Genomic DNA, 20,025 nt, shown 5'->3' with positions numbered 1-20,025 from the left:
ACAAAAGAGTAATGCACAAAAGAGTAACAACAAAATCATGATTATGAAATTAGTAATTCTGGAAAAAGCAATCTTTGAGTCTGTGTAAGCCTATTCAAATGTTTTTTTTGTTGTTGCTTTTTTTACAGTGTAATATTTTAACCAAGTCAGAATACAATGAGTGAATTATGGGGAAAACTGAATGATAATACAGTGCATGATTTGTAAGAGCATTATTGCCAGCAAAGATGAGAAAAAAACACAAAAAAAATCTTGGGAATATAAACACACCTGAATATTATGCATCAACGCTGCCACCATCCTGACAGAATGCGATACTCAACATCGTTGCCTGTACAAGTTGCAGTCCAGCACAAGGACGTAAAAGGACTGCCACACAGAACACATACTGTGCTCAGAATAAAAAAAATCAGATCTACCCTGACTCTGAATTACCAGGGGGAGGGAGATAAAGACCTGGGGCAGCACAGTGTCAATATGATCAAAACAGTGAGACTGAGACCTGGTGATTCACCTCCTCTGCCAATGGGGCGGGGGTTTGGGGTGGGCAGGTGGGCAAGGGATTATACATACACCTTTATACAACTTGTTCAGGCCTTCACAACCTCCTTCTGCAGCAGTGACCAAGTTAACGGGTTAATAATACAAACAAAATGATGACATGCACATGTTCATAAAAATCAGTTGCAGATCCCCTACTATGAAAACAATGGGTTATAACCATGTGATGTGATGGACACTTTCTGACAGCATGTTATTTTTTAGTGCAATGAAAATAATGGATTACCGTGTGATATGATAAATGGTTTCTTTGAGCATGCAATGTTTACTTTTAGTGACAATAATTTTTCATGACACAGAATTCCTCACTCAGATTCGAGATCAAGATTTTTTTTTCCATCTGAAAATGTTACATTATCTGCACAATTAGAAGTAAAACTAAAACAAGTTACCACTTCCCAGTTTTTCCCTTGATCTGACCAGTCTATAATGTGAACAATCTGAGGCCTGGTTGACAGGCCGACTGCACCCAGGGAACAGATCTAAATCCTACCTAAACATTCTTCTCTTTGTCCACCACACCTATTTCAATGTCCCAGAACCATCTCAGCCATGAACTGAAACCTAATCCACACTCCTGCTTTGAAAGAACTGTGGGGCGTCAGGCAGAGAAAACGGAGACTGATCAGTTTGTCTCTTTGGTGCGGAGACTGGTGGGAACCATCACTGAACAGGAAAAAGGCTTTTAACTCATTCACTATTACACCCTGGTTAAACGGGATCAATGATCATAAACTGAAACTGCAAATCCTACCTAAAGTGCAAATGCTCCCTTCAGTGTACTTTCAATTGGTGTAACTGATTTTTCTGATCAACAGTAACACAGTCCCAGGAGAAGTCCAAACGCAGAATGACGACCGATGTTTTGACCTGTAAGGTGCATTTTGTGATGAGCAATCTCATTAGCAGCAGTGAAAAGGTAAATTAACTGCTGTCTATCATTAAATAACCGTATTTACTCAACAGAAACACTCACAGACATATGCACAAGTCCATGATTAATGTTCTGCATCTATAAATGTAAATGGCATTTATACTTGTATATCAAAAAAGAAGAAAAAAAGAAATGTTGAACATATCCAGGAGTCCCATAAAACTGCAACTTCTCCTGAAATCCTCCAAAGAGGGGGAGAAAGAGAGGGGGAGAGAAAGCAATAACAGGGGAGCAAGAAAATGGTGGCAATCATTTTGTCTTTACAGCACTACACTACCTGCTCCATGCAAAACTGGTGGTTCAGTTCTGACACAGTATTAGTCAACTGTGCAAATTATCCCATTAATACACACAACACAAAAACACCAACAACCCTCACCTTTAATAAATGACCACCTTGTTCCAATCAGGTTATGTCAGAAGTGGCATAATAAAGACTATGTATTTAACTAATGCTCCCCTCTTACAATGCTAGAGCCTCACAACCGAATATCAACGTTGGGTAAATGTTTCCTGTAGCTTTCAAATGCAGCGAAGAGTGAACTGTTTCTCAATGAAACAAACAGATGACGTGGAGATAAGTTGAAAATATTTTCAATCAATTGAGTTCAGTTCAGTTCCTCAAAGAAGCGTCATTGTGTTCACGTCACACCACATCTGCTAAGCAGATGCCTGACCAGCAATGTAACCCAACACACCAACCCAAATCTAATGAGATAGTATTCTTGGCAGTCTCCCATCTCTTGTGTGTCTGTGTGTGTAAATGGTAAGAGTGTGTGTCTGTGTGTGTAAATGGTAAGAGTGTGTGTCTGTGTGTGTAAATGGTAAGAGTGTGTGTCTGTGTGTGTAAATGGTAAGAGTGTGTGTCTGTGTGTGTAAATGGTAAGAGTGTGTGTCTGTGTGTAAATGGTAAGTGTGTGTGTCTGTGTGTGTAAATGGTAAGAGTGTGTGTAAATGGTCTGTGTGTGTAAATGGTAACAGTGTGTGTCTGTGTGTGTAAATGGTAAGAGTGTGCATGTGTGTGTGTGTGTGTGTGTAAATGGTCTGTGTGTGTAAATGGTAACAGTGTGTGTCTGTGTGTGTAAATGGTAAGAGTGTGTGTGTGTGTGTGTGTGTGTGTGTGTGTGTGTAAATGGTAAGTGTGTGTGTCTGTGTGTGTAAATGGTAAGAGTGTGCATGTGTGTGTAAATGGTAAGAGTGTGTGTGTAAATGGTCTGTGTGTGTAAATGGTAAGAGTGTGTGTCTGTGTGTGTAAATGGTAACAGTGTGTGTGTGTAAATGGTAAGAGTGTGTGTCTGTGTGTGTAAATGGTAAGAGTGTGTGTCTGTGTGTGTAAATGGTAACAGTGTGTGTGTAAATGGTAAGTGTGTGTCTGTGTGTGTAAATGGTAAGAGTGTGTGTGCATGTGTGTGTAAATGGTAAGAGCTGTAAATGGTAAGTGTGTGTGTCTGTGTGTGTAAATGGTAAGAGTATGTGTCTGTGTGTGTAAATGGTAAGAGTGTGTGTCTGTGTGTAAATGATAAGAGTGTGTGTCTGTGTGTGTAAATGGTAAGTGTGTGTGTGTGTAAATGGTAAGAGCATGTGTCTGTGTGTGTAAATGGTAAGAGCATGTGTCTGTGTGTGTAAATGGTAAGAGTGTGTGTCTGTGTGTGTAAATGGTAAGAGCATGTGCATGTGTGTGTAAATGATAAGAGTGTGTGCATGTGTGTGTAAATGGTAAGAGTGTGCATATGTGTGTGTAAATGGTAAGAGTGTGTGCATGTGTGTGTAAATGGTAAGAGTGTGTGCATGTGTGTGTAAATGGTAAGAGCGTGTGTATGTGTGTGCTTGAGAAAATGTGAGCATTCATACACATTTCTGCATTTGTTGTGTCTGAATAAAATGCAGAAGTACAATATATCTTGAAATTATGATTAGCTGATAACCTGTTTGCTGACAAGAGTCTGACGACATGCAGAGTACTTAGGTACTTTTACAATACTTTTTTCCTTAAGTACAGCTAATGAATTCAATGAGTTAAAAATGCTAAGAAACGCTTATGATTTTGTAACTCATGTGGCAATATCACAATTGATCTTAATTTTGAATCACTGACACATATTTCTTTGTCAGTTCATTAACCAATCCTGACTCTCAATTCACCCACAAGCGTAAGTAACACACCACCAACACTGACACTTGTCATCACGAAGTGGCGGTTTCTCACTACCAGATACGGCAAAAAAGTTTCTCTCACAGTGCATTTGAGCTTTCGCAAAACACATGACTTGTGAAACCAAACAATTTTTCCTTAAAACTGAGTAACAAAGAATGGCATTATATCTAAAACAAACAAAAACAACAACCACAAAAAATCTGTTTCTTCTCACCACATTTCCATTTCCGAATGCAAGCCACAAAAGCTAGCAAACAAGCCTACTGTCACAAGCTGTGGTTTAGGTCAGTTTCCTGTCTGGCTGACACAACGCACTGAGTAATTAAGGAATTAAAGCTGGAAGACAATGACAATGCAATATATATTTACACTGAGTTCTGTCTTGCACACAACCAGGCCAGCAAAACTTCAAATCCTGGTGGGAAGGAAGGGAGCTGGTTACATTACAAACAACAGGTAATTCGTTGAGCAAAAAACACGTAAAAGTTTGTTCTTCTTCCCCACTTGCATGATCAGAAACGCTGTGAATAAATGAAAACAGACATATACGTAACTGGACTGACAATGATCACCGTCAACATGCAATGCTTAACACAACGTGTTATAACAAATTTAATTACCCAATGAACCGAGCAGCAGCTATGTGAACGGGAGACGACATTACATCAACAATGTGAATGAGAGATGACATAACACAATGTGAATGAGAGATGACATAACACGAACAATCTCTATGACACAGAACACCACCATGAACAAAGCAGACAACACTACGATCTACCCCTAACATCTACCACATCAATTCAACTACCAAGAAAACAGAAAAAAGAAAACATCAGGGGAAAAAACAACAACAACAAAACAACCAGATCTACCTTTCAACACACACAAAGAGCCAATCAGATCTATCCAACTTCCACTAAGGGTGGTGTGACAATATCCTGCTCTATTCAAAGAAAGAAAGGACAGTTACAGAATATTTCACACTACACTGACCACAAAGGCCAAGAGAAAAATACTGCTGTATAACAAGAGGAAAGAGCACAGGAAGTTAAAGTGAAGAATGGGAAACAGGAACACTATAATATTCATGTTTTATATCTTTTTTCAAGGACCTCAAAGAAATGATGTTGCCACAGGCACCATTAATATTTGCAACTGATAATTTTCTGACAAGAAGCTGGTATGGAAATAAGAGAATCATAAGGGAAAAAAAAAACCCACAAAGAAACCACAACCCCCCACCTCCCCAATGAACATAAATTTTGAAAAATAAAGCCAATTCCCCAACTATCAGAGTAATAGAAAGTATTTCTTAATCACATATTCTCCTCGTCTCTTACCCAGTCAAACCAAAGTATCAAAGGGGAGGGAAAAACAGTATGTACCAGCAATTTTGACATACGCTCACAAAACTGTCACACACCAAAATCATTCAGGAACGATTACAAATGAGAACTCTTTACAGCACTGAGATGGAAAAATCAGATGCAATATTCATCCAAGCATGTAAAAGAAATGCCTGTTTTTGTTTTTTTTGGTTTTTGTTTTTTTTCCAGCTCACTACTGGTGAGAATTTACTCCCTTTCTCCGCAAACCCTCGACCATGATCACCAAGTTACGCTTGCGCTTAAAACAACATTCACGAGATGAGTCACAAACAATGCACACATACACGCAATACTGCAATTGAAACCGCAAAAGCATACTTTAACAAAATAATCAACAAACCAAAATTTCGTTGTATGAGAAAATCAAAAAATATTTGTCAAATCAGACACAAAAAGCAGATGGGTGCCATAAGGCACAGAATAAATGTTTCAAAAACAACACAACCACCAACAGACAAAAATGTACAAACCAAGACAAACATCTCACAGTATCAGATATCCCCAACAAGCAAAAATTCACAACTGTATCTTTGTGAGTTCGTTTCAGATCATTAAGTACATAGGCACATGATCTCAGTTTAAAGAAAAAAAAAGTTACAAACAAAAGTCAGTTTCGATCAGTTTCAGTGAAGCTGCACATCTTGTGTTTGAGATAACACACATCAAGGACAACAGTTTATAAAGTAAAATACAAAAGCATGCAAGGAAAACACAATCACACACACAACCAGAATGTTACGCAACATAATGAAGAAATATACAATGTCACACACTTATGCAAATACACAACCTGCATGTTACGCAATCTCCACCAAAAGCTGGTATGAAAGAAATCTGTCAAGTCTTGCCTGTAACACCCCCACCCAAATCCTTATGTTCACCTGACATACAAACATGCACACACAGGCTCTATGGTCACCTCTCTAAGGCACAAAATGGTCTTACACACACACATGAAAAGGCTTAGAATGACCGCTCTAAGGCACAAAGTCACAAACAGGCTCTATGGACACCCACCCCTCCAAGGCACAAACTAGTCTCACACACATACAAACGCAGAGGGTCTATGAGTCTCACACACAGTCACCCCTCCAAGGCACAAACTAGTCTCACACACATACAAACCAGAGGGTCTATGAGTCTCACACACGGTCACCCCTCCAAGGCACACAATTATCACTAAGACAAACAGGCTCTGTGGACACCTCTCTCAGGCACAAAATGGTCTTACATACACATATAAAAAAGGCTCCAGGAAGACTGCTAAGGCACAAGTCGCACACACAGACACACAGAACATACACAGTCACACACACACACACACAGAGTCACACACACATACACAGTCACACACATACACATACAGTCACACACACACACACACATACAGACACACACACACACGCATACAGACACACAGTCACACACACACACACGCATACAGACACACAGTTACACACACACAAACACATAAAGCAGTCACAGGGTGTGGTGAGGGCAAGGCACTAACTTGGTGAACCGCTGAGTCAGACACTGTGCACAACACCCCTGTTGGTCAGACACCACCGGAGACCGCACAACCTAGTTCCATGCGTGACTCAGCAATGCTCTGTGCAATGCTCTGTCCCTCTCTACAAGAAAATTCAGTTGCTTCCTGATTCAAGACAACAGGACAGGGGGGGGGGGGGGGGGGGGCTAGGTAAATTTACCAAGAGTACTTTTCTGAAAAGGAGATGAGTAAAACCCAGGAGTGGAAACCTACCAGGTTTACAGCTATAAGGTTATATTTCTAAACATGAGTCAAAAATTGAATCCAGCACTAAATTCTGATGAACAAGGAGGATTATATTTCTTTACCTATACCAAAATCATTTTGCTTTTGAAGAAAAAAAAAAAGGATTAAGTTCAATGGCTGCATCAAATTGTTGTGATATTTTTATTCATCAACTCATGCACCCTATTCCAACATGTGTCATGATTTCTGTTCTGAAACTCTGTACTCGTGTCTTTTTGACTGAGTGGAAAATGCCATACCTTACTTTTATGAGGTTTTTTTCCCCTGTCTTTTAGTCTACACAGCAAGTGTCACTGGCTACAGATTTCCATCCCAGAACTGGTTTCAAACTGATGAATAGATAGCTGCCCGAGGTCTTTTAAGACCATTTCCTTTACAATGCTTAAGAAATATCAATTTCAATTCAACATTTTTCATACACCACAAACCTACCGCTCACTGAACACACCTGAGCACCTGCTCACACACATTCACAAACGAAGCTGCTCGCTTTTCTTTTTTTGTATGGTACGGCTCTATGGTCACGACTTGATGATTATTACTGTCAGTGTCACAACTATTTAACTATCTCAACTACTTAAAAATTGAAATGAAATAAAAACCTGAAAAGAAAAAAAAAAAAACACACAAAAAAACCCGGCAGCACGCCTGTTGCTACCATGCAAAAATCATTTCCACACAAATAGCGATTTTCATGACTGTCAAAGTCAACTATTAAGCCAGATATGTTGTGACCGACGAAAAGAAAGAATCTTTACATCAAAGAAACATCCCAAGTTAGTGACTCAAGAGCAAACTTCACTCACGATATGTTCACTACCTGTGCTCTTCTTATCTGCACACTCTTCCACACACACGTCTTTGATAATATTGAGTACATAGGTGTAAACCTAAATATATCAATTTGATTATGCAATCAGACCACTACAAAAACACTAAAAATATTGAGTAAAAAATAATAATAAGAGAGGGAGAGAAAAAAAAAAAGGATGAAAATTTCCATTAATTTTCTTCTCCTCTGTCAATTTTCACTGAGGAGTTAGGAAAGTGCACAATGCAGTATTCAATCTTAATTCAACCCAGACAGAACTGGTATCTCTTCTGATGTAATCTCTTCTGAAGAACTCCACAGGCAATCATCAGATACACAGCTGTATTTATTGCTGTGACAGTACGTTGCACCTCAAACTACTAAACTCCACTGTAGTTTTGCTGTACGGAAATGAGTATTCCTGAAATGTGTTCATGGTAAGTAAAATTCAGTATTGCTTAGTTTCAGTTTTCAGGAGTAGTCAGTGGTGCCCAGATCATGGCTGCTTCTTGATATGGTTATCATTTAATGATATGAAACTTGTAAATTTTGGACAATAAAAAGCCATATAAAGTGAAAGTAAAAATAAAATCTTATTTTGTATGTCAGAATTTCAGATTGCAATGTCAATGATTCCAAATCCTCAATGTTTACAATGTTTACAATGCATTAGACATCCTTCATGTTTCTTCTCAATGAGACCCCCCCCCCACCCCAAAAAAACAACAACAAACAAACAAAGAAACAAAACAAAGTGACTGGCGTTCCTTTTTCAACTGGGGTTTCTCTTCAATGACTATCTCACTTTAAATATCTTTTTGTGACATCTTTAATATTTCTTGTTGCTCTTATTGGATCCTTGTCCTCAAAGTCATCTTTATCCCATGTGATATATCTGTTCTCTCACAGTGGAAAAACAAACATGATGCCCTGCAGAGCTCAATTTTAGTTCAACTCTGAATTAGCAAAACTAAACAAAACCAAAAAACCCTCCATTATGCAGTTTCCAGCTAAGATATGACCTCTGAATTGTCTCCACTGACAAAACTGAACATAATTTTCTTCCTCTGACAAGATATAAAATTTGTTCTTGTGATTAATGGTTATCACTCAAACTTGCTATTGTTAATGATAAAACTTTGACAAAGCGACTAAAAAAGACATAAAAGGGAAATTTCTGTGACTGTTTGGTTCACCTAACACCCCAACTCCCTTCCCCAACAATTTCACAGTGTGCCAATCTGGATTAATCTGTTGTGATAAGGACGGGTGGGTATTCCCTCAACTACGCAAACTGGTCATCAAGATTAACACAAAAACAGTACCCTCGCTAATGCAAACTTCACCATAACCACTAGTCCCCCACAAAAATCATAAGCATGATTAATGGGGGGGGGGGGAAAAAAGCCACAAGGTAAATCATACAAAGTAGAAAAACATGTCAATAGGGACAGAACCAATACCAGGCAATATTCCATGAGTATTCATATCATCCAGTACACTAACATAATCCAAAGTATAATATGATATGGGAAGCATGCATTAATTTTTTTTTTTCACAACGAAACATGAGGCAACAAAAAAAAAAAAACAACAAAAAAAAAAAAAAAAATTCTTGAAAATATCCAAAAGGTTCTGTATCTATATAACAAAGAGCAATCACCAACCATGATCCAGCAACGCGTAAACACAGACTGATATGAAGAGAACTCACACAAGACCACAGGTGGCAGCCTGCAGACGCCTTCAGATATGTAACATAATGCTTTGTTCAAACATGTAACACAATGCTAATTTTATTCACCCATCCATTCATTGAGCTTGATATGAACACTGTGATTAACATACCAATGTGTTAAAAGTGGAGCATGGAGGGGAAGGGGGAGGGGCAAGGTATGGACTCGCACAAACATCCAAATTAAAAATGTCAACTCCATGAGACAAAAACCACCACCCTGACACGTTTGCCCAGTAATTCACAGTCCTACTCCGAAAAAGGGGTTTAAAAACACAAAATTCACCTTCAAAACACAAATGACAACTACTTAACATACAAGCAAAAAAAAAGCCCCAAAAAACCAACAACTGACCACCAACACGAAGGATACAACACGCTCAGAACCTAAAACAAACAACACACACACCGAGGATCACCTCAAAGTTCTGAGACACAGAACAGAAAACAGACTTGACCAACTTACACCACCCTCAGCCCTTTTCCTCTCATTACCCCCCCTCCAATTCCCCTGACGCAAGACAGCCAAGCTGTGGCGCTAAGCGTGTTAGTAGCGGTCACTAGTGGCAAGACAATGACACATTGACGGAACACAGGTGAGAGGTACAGGTAGGTACACAGCACAACTAGCAAGGCGGCCTGGTGGTGCGGAGTCAAGTCACACCTGGTGATGATGTCATCCATCGACTCCTGATGGGGGGGTGATGAAAGGTGGTGGTGGTGGTGGTGGTGGTCGTGGGGGCTTGGGGGCGGAGGGGGGGCTGCCAGGTTCCTCCTCCCCCCCCTCTCCCTCCCTCCATCCCACTCCCTTCCAGCCTAGCTCCTGTCAGTCAGGGAGGGGGGGTTCCAACACGTCCCTTCGTCCAGTGTGTATGTGTGTGACCGTGTTAGTTGCCAGCTGGGTTAATGAAAAAGGAAAAAAAAAAAAAAAAGAAAGGTTAGTTTAACTCTGAAAAATAAATCCATATTCACAGATTTGCTAAAAGAGTTATGGAGCATTCATGTCAACAGTACAAGATTAATAAGAGTAATCAAAAAAACAACAACAAAAAAACATTCTGGAAAACAAAGGAGGGGAGATACGGCACCAAGCGTGACTTGGTTTGTGACAGGTACTGGCAGTGAATCAACATTGAAGATTACGAAACAAGTTACACACACTTGTTTGCAGGAAACCAACGTCAATATTGCAAAATACACATAGCTTTAGTGCATGCCTTTGGCTTAATTAATCCATTAATTAAAACATCCCAGTGGCAATATTAATCACCTTCAAGCATGCGCTGATGACAAGACAAGAGAAAGTGCCCAAGTCATTTTGGAGTTATGTGAAGTACATGGAATAAAAAACATAAATGTGAGTAATATACAAAACCAACTGCCCCAACTGCTGAGACTATCGACCAAAGCAACAGAGCACGTAAGGCAGAGAGTACTAGTCTAGTTGGTGATACAGGAGAGCAACACAACACAACACAGAGTTACCACACAGCCACCGTTCCAGAACACACACCTCTACTGTTTCCCCATTTCTATTTGTACCAGGATATTAAAAGGGCATCGTTTTCATTTCCGTTTGTCGTGGTTGTGGTCATTATTGCACTATGATTTTCAACTGATTTTCTTAATTTTTGTTTTGTTCCGTTTCAGAGGGTAGTTTCTTATCAATACAGGCAAATGTGTGTGTCTGTGTGTGTGTATGTGTAAAATGGTGTGTATGAATTCTGAGAATGAGATGTCGACTTTCCCAGAGTCACTGAAGATGACTTTCCAAGTCATTGAGGATTAAATCAATGGTATTGCTTCCCCTGTTTTGTCAACAACTTGTTTTTCTTCGACTGGATTGTATCTCAAATATTCCTCTTTTTGTTTTTGGCAACATTTTTGTACCGTTTTGTTTGCTTGTGGGTTTTTTTTCCCCATATATTTATCTCTTTTTAAAAATTTTTTTTATCATGTTCTTTTGTAGTGTTTTTTGGTTCAGACAGATATATTCTCAAAGTAGGAATGAAAGAAAAAGAGAATGAATCATCTGAAAGATCAGTATTTTAGCACATGAAGTGTGAATTGATTTATTGAGTGTGACGGAATATAAAATGTGTCTCCTGAATCCTCATCAGCAACTAGCATAGCTGCCAACCTTCCAGACCCAAAATTAGGAATACTGTCGAGTAATGGGTTCAGGAGGGGACATGGTGAGAATCGATAAATGAAAACTGTTCCTTATACTGAAGTAAAGCGCTGATAAACCTCTTTAACTGATTTGCTGCCCACATCACATCAACTTTCACTGCTTGACGCCATGTTGGTAAAACAGCAATGGTGCCTTGCGCATGTGCAGTAACTGTTTTCCAGTTGAAAAACATGGATCGGTGTATGGACCCAGCATGTAGGTGAACTGGTTCATTTTTCACCTTTTTTTCTTTCTTTTTTTTTGTGCGTGTTGAAATTTAGAAATTTAGAAACATATACAGAAAATTGTAATTTCAGAATTGGTGCTAAAATGCGGAAAAATTCCTAAAAATTAGGAATGACTGGCAGCTATGAACTAGAGAGCACAGAAGAAAAAAAAAAGAAAACTCGTGGTTTCAAAATACAATTTATTTATACAACACATTAAAAAAAAAAATAATTGCACATATGGAAACATGAGATTCGTAACTTGTGTCTGAATGCACAGATAAACAGAATGTAAACATAGGTCATAAACAGTATCACTATGAGAGTGGTAGTAATGAAACAGACGAGAGGAACTGACAATTTTTCCCTTTGAACATGTGACTGAATATTATTCTTCGTTCGTGGGCTTCAACTCCCACATTCACTCACGTGTACACGAGTGCATGACCGTTTTTACCCACCCCCCTTCCCCATGAAGGAAACCATACTCTGTTTTCAGGGGTGTGCATGCTGGGTATGTTCTTGTTTCTATAACCCACTGAACACTGACATGGATTACAGGATCTTTAACATGCGTATTTGATCTTTTGCTTGCATATACACATGAAGGTGGTTCAGGCACTAGCAGGTCTGCACATGTGTTGACCTGGGAGATCAGAAAAATCTCCATCCGTTACCCACCAGGCGCCGTTACCAAGATTCGAACCTGGGACTCTCAGATTGAAAGTCCAACACTTTAACCATTCAGCTATTGCACCCGTCGACTGTATATTTAAATCCACAGATCATTGCAATAAACTTTTTTTTTTTTTTTTTTTTTTTTTTTTTTTAAAGATATCTTGATTGTCTCACAATGAATGAATACAAATTGTATAATTCAAAAAATGATATTTTATCAATCAAGAACTTGTGGAACTGAAAGAATATGCAAGAATCAAAGAAAATGCGAACACAGGGCTGCGCCATATGCCCTGGATAATCATACATCAATCAGAACAACATTATCTGTAATGTAGAGCTGAAGGAAATGGACACCCCCCCCCCTCCCCCCAACAAATACACACGACAAAATGGCTGCAAGTTTGTCTATTCTGGGAAATAACAGAAAACTGTCCACTGGCGTGAACACTTTCTCATTCATTTGACTAAGCAGAGTTGTTGTCCAACAAGTAAACACATTCAAAAAAGTAATTTGAACACTCAAGAAAATGGTAAAGCAATAATCCTGTCTATCTGGTACGTAAACCCTCTTTTTGATCTGGTATGTAAACCCTCTTTTTGATTCAAAGTCTAATACATGTTCTGCTCCATGTGTGTGACAAATAGTGTATGAGTGAATGTGAAAAAGGGATGCATGTCTGTGGATGTGTATTTTTACTTCTATATATGTACCTGAGTGTGATTATAGACAGAAGTATGTATCAATACAAGTGTGCATGCGCATGTGTGCATGCATGTATGTTTGCTTTTTTATCGTGGTGCATTTATATAAATTTAAATGACAATTGTACTAACAAGGAAAAAACAACAAAAAACATCAATGTGTTCAAATCATTTGATGGGTCTTAGGTAAACTCAAAATCATTAAAAAAAAAAAAATTAAAAAAAAAAAAAAATCAATCAAGGTAACTATTAAAATTAAATTAATTGTGGTTTAGGAGTAACTTTTGGATTTCTCACTCGTTTGATTTTTTTATTTTTGTGTAGGGTGGAACTGCGTGGCTTCAGGACAAGGATAATCGATCAATGAAAACCACTCGAGAAAGGAAAACCAATGTTCAGCTTTTCAGTCTTGCCTGTGTCAGCTGCAACCATTTTGCTTCGGTCTTTGCATTACATGTCAACAGCAGAAGGGAAAACCCACCATCAACATTTGTCACGAAAGAGCCAAGTTTTTCTTTCACATAACAACGAAACTGTCTGAAAAAAAAATACTTTCAATGTTCCATGCGATCCAAGGACTGGTGTCATGCTGAATATTGTTCACACAGGTCATCATGTGTTTCAAGTTGTGTGATCTGACAACAGTAAAGATGTAATGTTTTAGGGGTTTTCGGTGGGCTCAACTCCCATGGTCACTCTTATCAACAAATGAACTTTTATGTGCATCAACTGGTTTACCCTAATTTGGCAGCCATACTCGTTTTCCAGGAGATTAAACTCGAACACAATTAGCATGCAACCCCTTTTCTGGTAAGAGACGTATGGTGGAGCCAAAAGGACCGACAGGTCACGTGATGTGACAAACGGACAGGGACTTGCTTGCCCCCCTCTAACACAAAGTAAAACATTGCCCAACACACAACCAATGCCATAAAAGTTGCCATCTTACATACACAATTCGACGTGATTTCCTGAAACAAGTGTGTACACTGAAAACTTTGGATTTCAAACCACACAGATTTTTTTGACAGCGATAGTAATCATAAAGTTTGGGGGTTCTTTTGTTTTTTACATGATTTAACCCAAAAACACATTTCTTGAGCAATATTTTAACATGTCACAATAAAACCAAGTCTTCCCCCTGCTTTGTAAAAATTTAAACAAATAAACAAAAACCATCAACATTATGCATCATATCACCTGCAGAATGAACACAAATCACAACAAATATGGTATACAACTATTATGCACTGGCAGTGTAAACATCTACACAAAACAACCTTTACTCATGAAGACAAAATCAGCATTGCCGCTTTGCTGCAAGAAATTTTATCAACAATCATTACTGTCATCATCATTATTATCATTCCACAAGAATGTCCCTGGTATTTTTCCATCCTCTCAAACCATGTTAGGTTCTCACTGCACATCTACAATGTCTCTGCGGACCATTTCTGATTTCTTTCGCCTGGAAGATGTCATGCAGGACATACCAATGAACCACACTCTAAATCTATATTGACTCGTTAATTTGTTAGCAAATTTAGCTTTTGTCTTTGCTTGTTTTTAAAAGCCTCTACCAATGTTAAGTTTACTTTGGTCACCAACACAAAGTACCATGCTAAACGAATCCTGATGAGCAAAAGAGTTTCAGTAATTTCTGTTTTTCCTAAATCAAAAGCCGTTTCTGAAATTCATTCTCACCCCTCTCTCCCACCGATTCAAACATGAGAAAACAAAACAGAAAAGCTCCAACGACCAGATTCATATAATCAACAAGTTTGACTGAATTATCGCGAAAAAAAAAGAAAAAAAGATAACTAAAACTCAAAAATTCAAACCATACCATGAAATATCAGTTGTAATGATTATGAAATAACCTGAAAGTTTCACAAGATTGTCACTTCACCCTTGCCTCCCCTTTCGTTCCCAGGTGCTGTTTCTGTCCCCTTTTTTCCTTTTCCTGGTCTCTGCCCCCTACCCTCCACCCCACCCCTTTAAAGAAGTCATGTTTTTGTTGATGTTCAGTTCTTTTTTTAAATGAAATTCTCAAAAAGGGTAACCAAACTAAAAAAATGAAGGAAAAGGAAAAAAGAAAAGAAAATTGCATTACCAAGGAGTTAGTCTTTTGTTTGATGAGAGAAAATTTTATTTCCTCCTTATACATGGAATAATACTGCACAGAATGCGAAAACAAAAAAAACAAAAAAACAAAAAAAAAACCACACCAAATTTCTCAGAAGTTCACAAAAAGGACTGGGTAATAATACTGCTGAATTTACTGATATTGAACAATAAGTTTTCTGTTAATACTGAGCATTTACTTCTATTTGCTAACTTTCAAATTAAAATCCTCAGCACTTAAACATTTCATAATTGCACAGGTATATCATATATCTTATTGTTGTTGGGCAACTAAGGAACAAAAATTTCCTGACAAACGGACAGTCCTTCAATACATTTTACAGTTACCAGGTATTTTCTATACACTACAAATTCATTTTAAAGTGGATTTTGTATCCCATTTGAAACTGACAATTTTCAAAGATTATTTATAATTTGGGTAATTAACTGTGACCTACAGACGCTTCTGTTTTGTGATCTCAGTAGTCATCTTCTGCGCCCATGGGCTACAACTCCAAGTAGATATACAAATTTTAGGTCAATGACCATTTTTCACCTGGCTGTTTGGGACAGCCATACTCTTGATTTAGGGACGGTTTTGAGTAGTGCTCGCATCAGTAACTTTTCTAATGCCTATAAAACAGCAGTGCCTGTAGATGAAAAAAATTATCAACACGATGACATGACAGGAAAGAGGACAAACACGCAGCGACACGCGCTGGGGAAACTGACCTGAACACGCCCTACATCACACCCTGCTGTAGGGGTGCTCTCTCACGCCCACTATACGACGCATCTTGGTGGCACCTACAACATTGTCAGCAGCTGTAAAACATCTTGTGGCAACACACACATGTATACATAGTAAACATACATAAATGACCACCTACAACCAAACGAGTCATCATCACCTTCTAGATAATAAGAAGAAAAAAAAAAGGAGAAGAATGCTCTTTCCCACACAAAGAAAATTTTCTCTAAAATTAAATCTCACAGTCATACAACTACTTTCAAACTGGGTATATGTAGCAGATTTGCTATTCCTATTCCTCAGCCTGCTGAAGAAGAACACACTACCTACTACCACCACCTAACCCCCCCCCCCCAACCCCCCCCCCTCCCCCCCAAAAAAAGGCATGAACACAAGATTCTTTAAAAATCAAAGTTTTGTGAAGCCAGCACTTTGCCTAACTTCAGTCAGTATAGACCCATACATGGCCCAACTGTCACCTTTTTCTCTCTCCGCTGAATAGTATTCATGGTGGTACAAAAGCATTAACAAAGAATGGAAGTGCAGAAATAAAAACTATATACAGCACTAACTGTGTGAATGACTTAAACCCTTTACCCCTCTCCCTGAGTTCTGGTTTTTTATATATTACTGCTTTCTTTTTTAAGTAACAACAACAGCAACAAAAAAGCAAGTCTTCAGACACATTTTGCAACATTTGGTCGCTTGCATATATTTAAAATGATTCCCCAAAAGTAAAACACCTAAAAAAACCAAAGGAGATTCAGAAAGAGTAAATGCCACCCCAGCAAGCAATTCACACATCACAATCTAAGCTGCAGATATCACTGATATAAATACCCAGCAAGCAATTCACACATCACAATCTATGCTGCAGATAACATTGAAATAATACAAGTAAATAAAAAAAGGATTTACTCCTCAAGAGCAACCAGAGCAAAGTGCTAAGTTAAGTAAGTTGTCATCAGTATCTTCTGGATAGCAGTAGCAGTAAAATCTCTCTTTATAATCAGGTCCATTTCCCTATCCATCTTTTTAACGGAAGAGTGAAGGGTGTACCTGTGCGCACTATCCAATGGACAAATCTCAAACGCTTCTAAGACACAGGTCTATACAATACAAAATCATTCCCTCATCAGCATCCATTCATTTACACTGAAACGCCTCTTGTATACACACACCTTTCAAACAATACCCATGGTAAAGATGGGTAGACCAAAAAATAATTAGATTAATTTTTTGTACAAGCATCTGGAAAAGCTCAATTATCAAAGACATTACTACCTGATCCAACAATGTGTACATGTGTAAGTCATTTCATAGCCTAGTATTTACGCGAGTTATCAAAGTACATCTGTACATTCCCAGCACACGCAAACAAACGCATGTATGCACACATGCATCACCTGTGCCATGTATAATTTCCATATTCCAAGGAAGCCCAGAACACAATAAAATGTCAATTCTGACACTGGCAACTGTCTGGATCCCTCATAACCTGCATATCTTACTCCGTTCATCATTATGTGAACAAGAGCTTTCAGTGTTTAATACTTTATATTAACACATACTGAAAAAAAACCCATATAATTACAGTGTGCTGGATACTCAAATCATAAAATCCCGCTCACAGTTAAGGTTAATGTTAATGTGCATAAAACTACACCAATGGTATTTTAAAGTTAAAATCCTTACTGTCCTTAAGTTACAACAGTCTTGCTGTTCCACGGAAAAAAATTATCATTTACAGAACAGAATCATTCTTTTTAAATGCCAGTGCTGTCAATATTGACCAGTAAAATGCAATTCCAGTTTATAAACAGATTTTCCAAGTATTTACATGTCTTGCATTCTGCAATGTACAATTAAGAGATCTTTGATGTAAAATAAAGTTGTTTACAAAAAAAAAATCAAATAATGAAAATGTAGCTTTTACAAATAAACTGACAGCAATACGTCAGAGTTTATCTTGCTAGAATGATTACTCACACATTTTATAATCATATCAGCAAAATGAGCGCTCTCTTTCTCTCTCTCTCATACACTCACTGTGACACAGAAGCATACTGACACTCATTCATTACTGCAGAATATTCAGAATTTAAGAGTAAGGGAAGAAGAATGAGATCAAAATGAGTGATGAACTGAAAGCCATGTTTTGCATAATGGAATGTCGGATTTCAATGTATACTTCATAGGCAAAAAAATAAAATAAAATAAACAAATAAATATAAAAATAAAATTTAAAAAAAAGGGAAAAGAAAAAAAAGAAGAGAAAGTGAAAATCAAGAATAAAAAAATCTAACTTTCAAACAAACACAAAATATGGCAGTACGACAACAAATCAAAGTCTCTGATAACATGAAAGCAAACTTTTAGTTTAGGTTTTAGTCTATTTTTGCTCTGATAAAAAAGAAAAGAAAAACGATCAATTTTGAACAAAAATCTCCTTTCTTCTCTGAAAAGAGGTTTGGTATTTGCGTATTTTTGTTCTGTTAAATATTAAATATACTGTGCATAATGTTCTGAGCAAATAATCCATTGCACATGAAAGCGGAATGTTAAATACAATTGTTCTCAATAAAACAGAGCATTGATTCTTTTTTTCTATATGTACAAAGTATGCGTAGAAAGAATAAGGTTTGTTTTTTTTTCATAATCACCAAACATTTACTGAGCAATCTGAAAATAGTGAAATAACTTCTAGAAAAATACCATTAACAAGAAAACAACAAAACAAAGAACAAACAATAATAAATTAATTAATAATCAGATTAATCAATCAATCAATACACTCAAACAATGTCTGAGTCAGAAATAAACTTAAAATGAAATTATGTGTTGTGTTTGATTCAGCTAAAATTAAAACAAAAACATTTAGATTATCAAGAGAAAAAAAAAAGAACTAAATAAATAAATAAATGACAACAGTTAAAATCCAATTGAAAGAAAGTTTTCACTCTGGATAAATACTACAAACCTGCCTACCTACTAGTAACTCATTTCTCATTAGTAGTGCCCACTTTTCAGTAGGCAGACATTTCTAAGTAGCTTTGTTGTTTTTTTTTCAATGAAAGTTACCGTGAGTGCATGAATGTGATTCCTCTTTCAGTGAATGTTAACTCACTGAATCATTGTCAGTACAACACAAAAAGCAGAAAAAGAAAGGTTACCGAGTCACTGAATACAAAACCCCAACTATCTCTTCTTGTTAATTTGGAAATCAGTTCTTTTTCAACAGCAGAACTCAAAGGAATTTCTTCATATTCTATAATAAAAAAACTAAAAAAAACTTGTAAATTTATCCCAAATCTAGAAATCTATTTTCAAAAAAAGAACAAAGCTGTACAGATAATCAATTTGAAATTCACAATCGCCTCTGGTTGAATGTACAAATGGTAAGTTACCACACACAAACCCCAAACTTTACAGCTTGTTCTTTGTTGGTTTTTTTGGTTTTTGGTTTTTTTTTTAATGCAAAGATGCCGCCTTTTTTTTTTTTTTTTTTTTTTCAAGCATGACGCTCACAGGGAGACACCACCTATCACTCATCTCATCTCAGAAACATACCGGCGGCAGCAGTGGGATCCAGACGGGGATACTCCATGACGGTGGGAGCAGCAGTGGCAGCCGCGGCAAGACTGAGGGGCACGGTGTGCTGGATCTGTTCGTAGGGGTTGTACATCAGCGTGCCCGCCTCACCAGGGGGCGACACCAGTGGGGGCGGGGCCCCGTTGAAGATGCCGGTGCTGGTCACCGTCATGGGGGCCAGCTGGGGGGGCAGGCGGGGGGCCAGGATAATGGGGGCCCCAGCAGGGGAGGGGGTGGCCGCTCGCATGGGGAGCTGGACGGGCTGCAGGAAGCGAGCGCCATCTGGAGGGGGAAAGAAGGCTGGCTGAACTGCCTGAAAGCCTTGACAGCACGAAGCCAGAAAGGGATCAGTGATAATAAGCAATGAAAAAGCGTGCATGGGAGGACCAAGTGT

The 20,025-nt window shown here is 38.1% G+C and overlaps 1 protein-coding gene across 4 annotated transcripts in view; it reads right to left on the bottom strand.

Annotated features, from left to right (window-relative positions):
* Positions 1-7,232: 7,232 nt before the first annotated feature.
* The window catches only part of LOC143282979 (KH domain-containing RNA-binding protein qki.L-like), a 31,062-nt gene continuing 18,269 nt past the window's right edge, over positions 7,233-20,025 (bottom strand). For 2 of the 4 annotated variants that reach the window (XM_076588916.1, XM_076588920.1), the window contains exons 6-8: positions 19,611-19,952; positions 16,022-16,096; positions 7,233-10,280 (exon numbers count right to left, since the gene is read on the bottom strand). In XM_076588916.1, coding sequence (XP_076445031.1) covers positions 16,038-16,096; positions 19,611-19,952 — 401 coding nt within the window. In that variant the 3' untranslated portion in view covers positions 7,233-10,280; positions 16,022-16,037. The remainder of the gene's footprint in view (positions 10,281-16,021; positions 16,097-19,610; positions 19,953-20,025) is intronic. The other 2 variants (XM_076588919.1, XM_076588918.1) reach the window with 1 other exon arrangement.

Source organism: Babylonia areolata, chromosome 6, assembly GCF_041734735.1.
Source record: "Babylonia areolata isolate BAREFJ2019XMU chromosome 6, ASM4173473v1, whole genome shotgun sequence".
In the NCBI taxonomy this organism is placed as follows: Eukaryota; Metazoa; Mollusca; class Gastropoda; order Neogastropoda; family Buccinidae; genus Babylonia; species Babylonia areolata.
The sequence above is the reverse complement of the archived record's forward strand: the minus strand, read 5'-3'. Positions and strand labels throughout refer to the sequence as shown.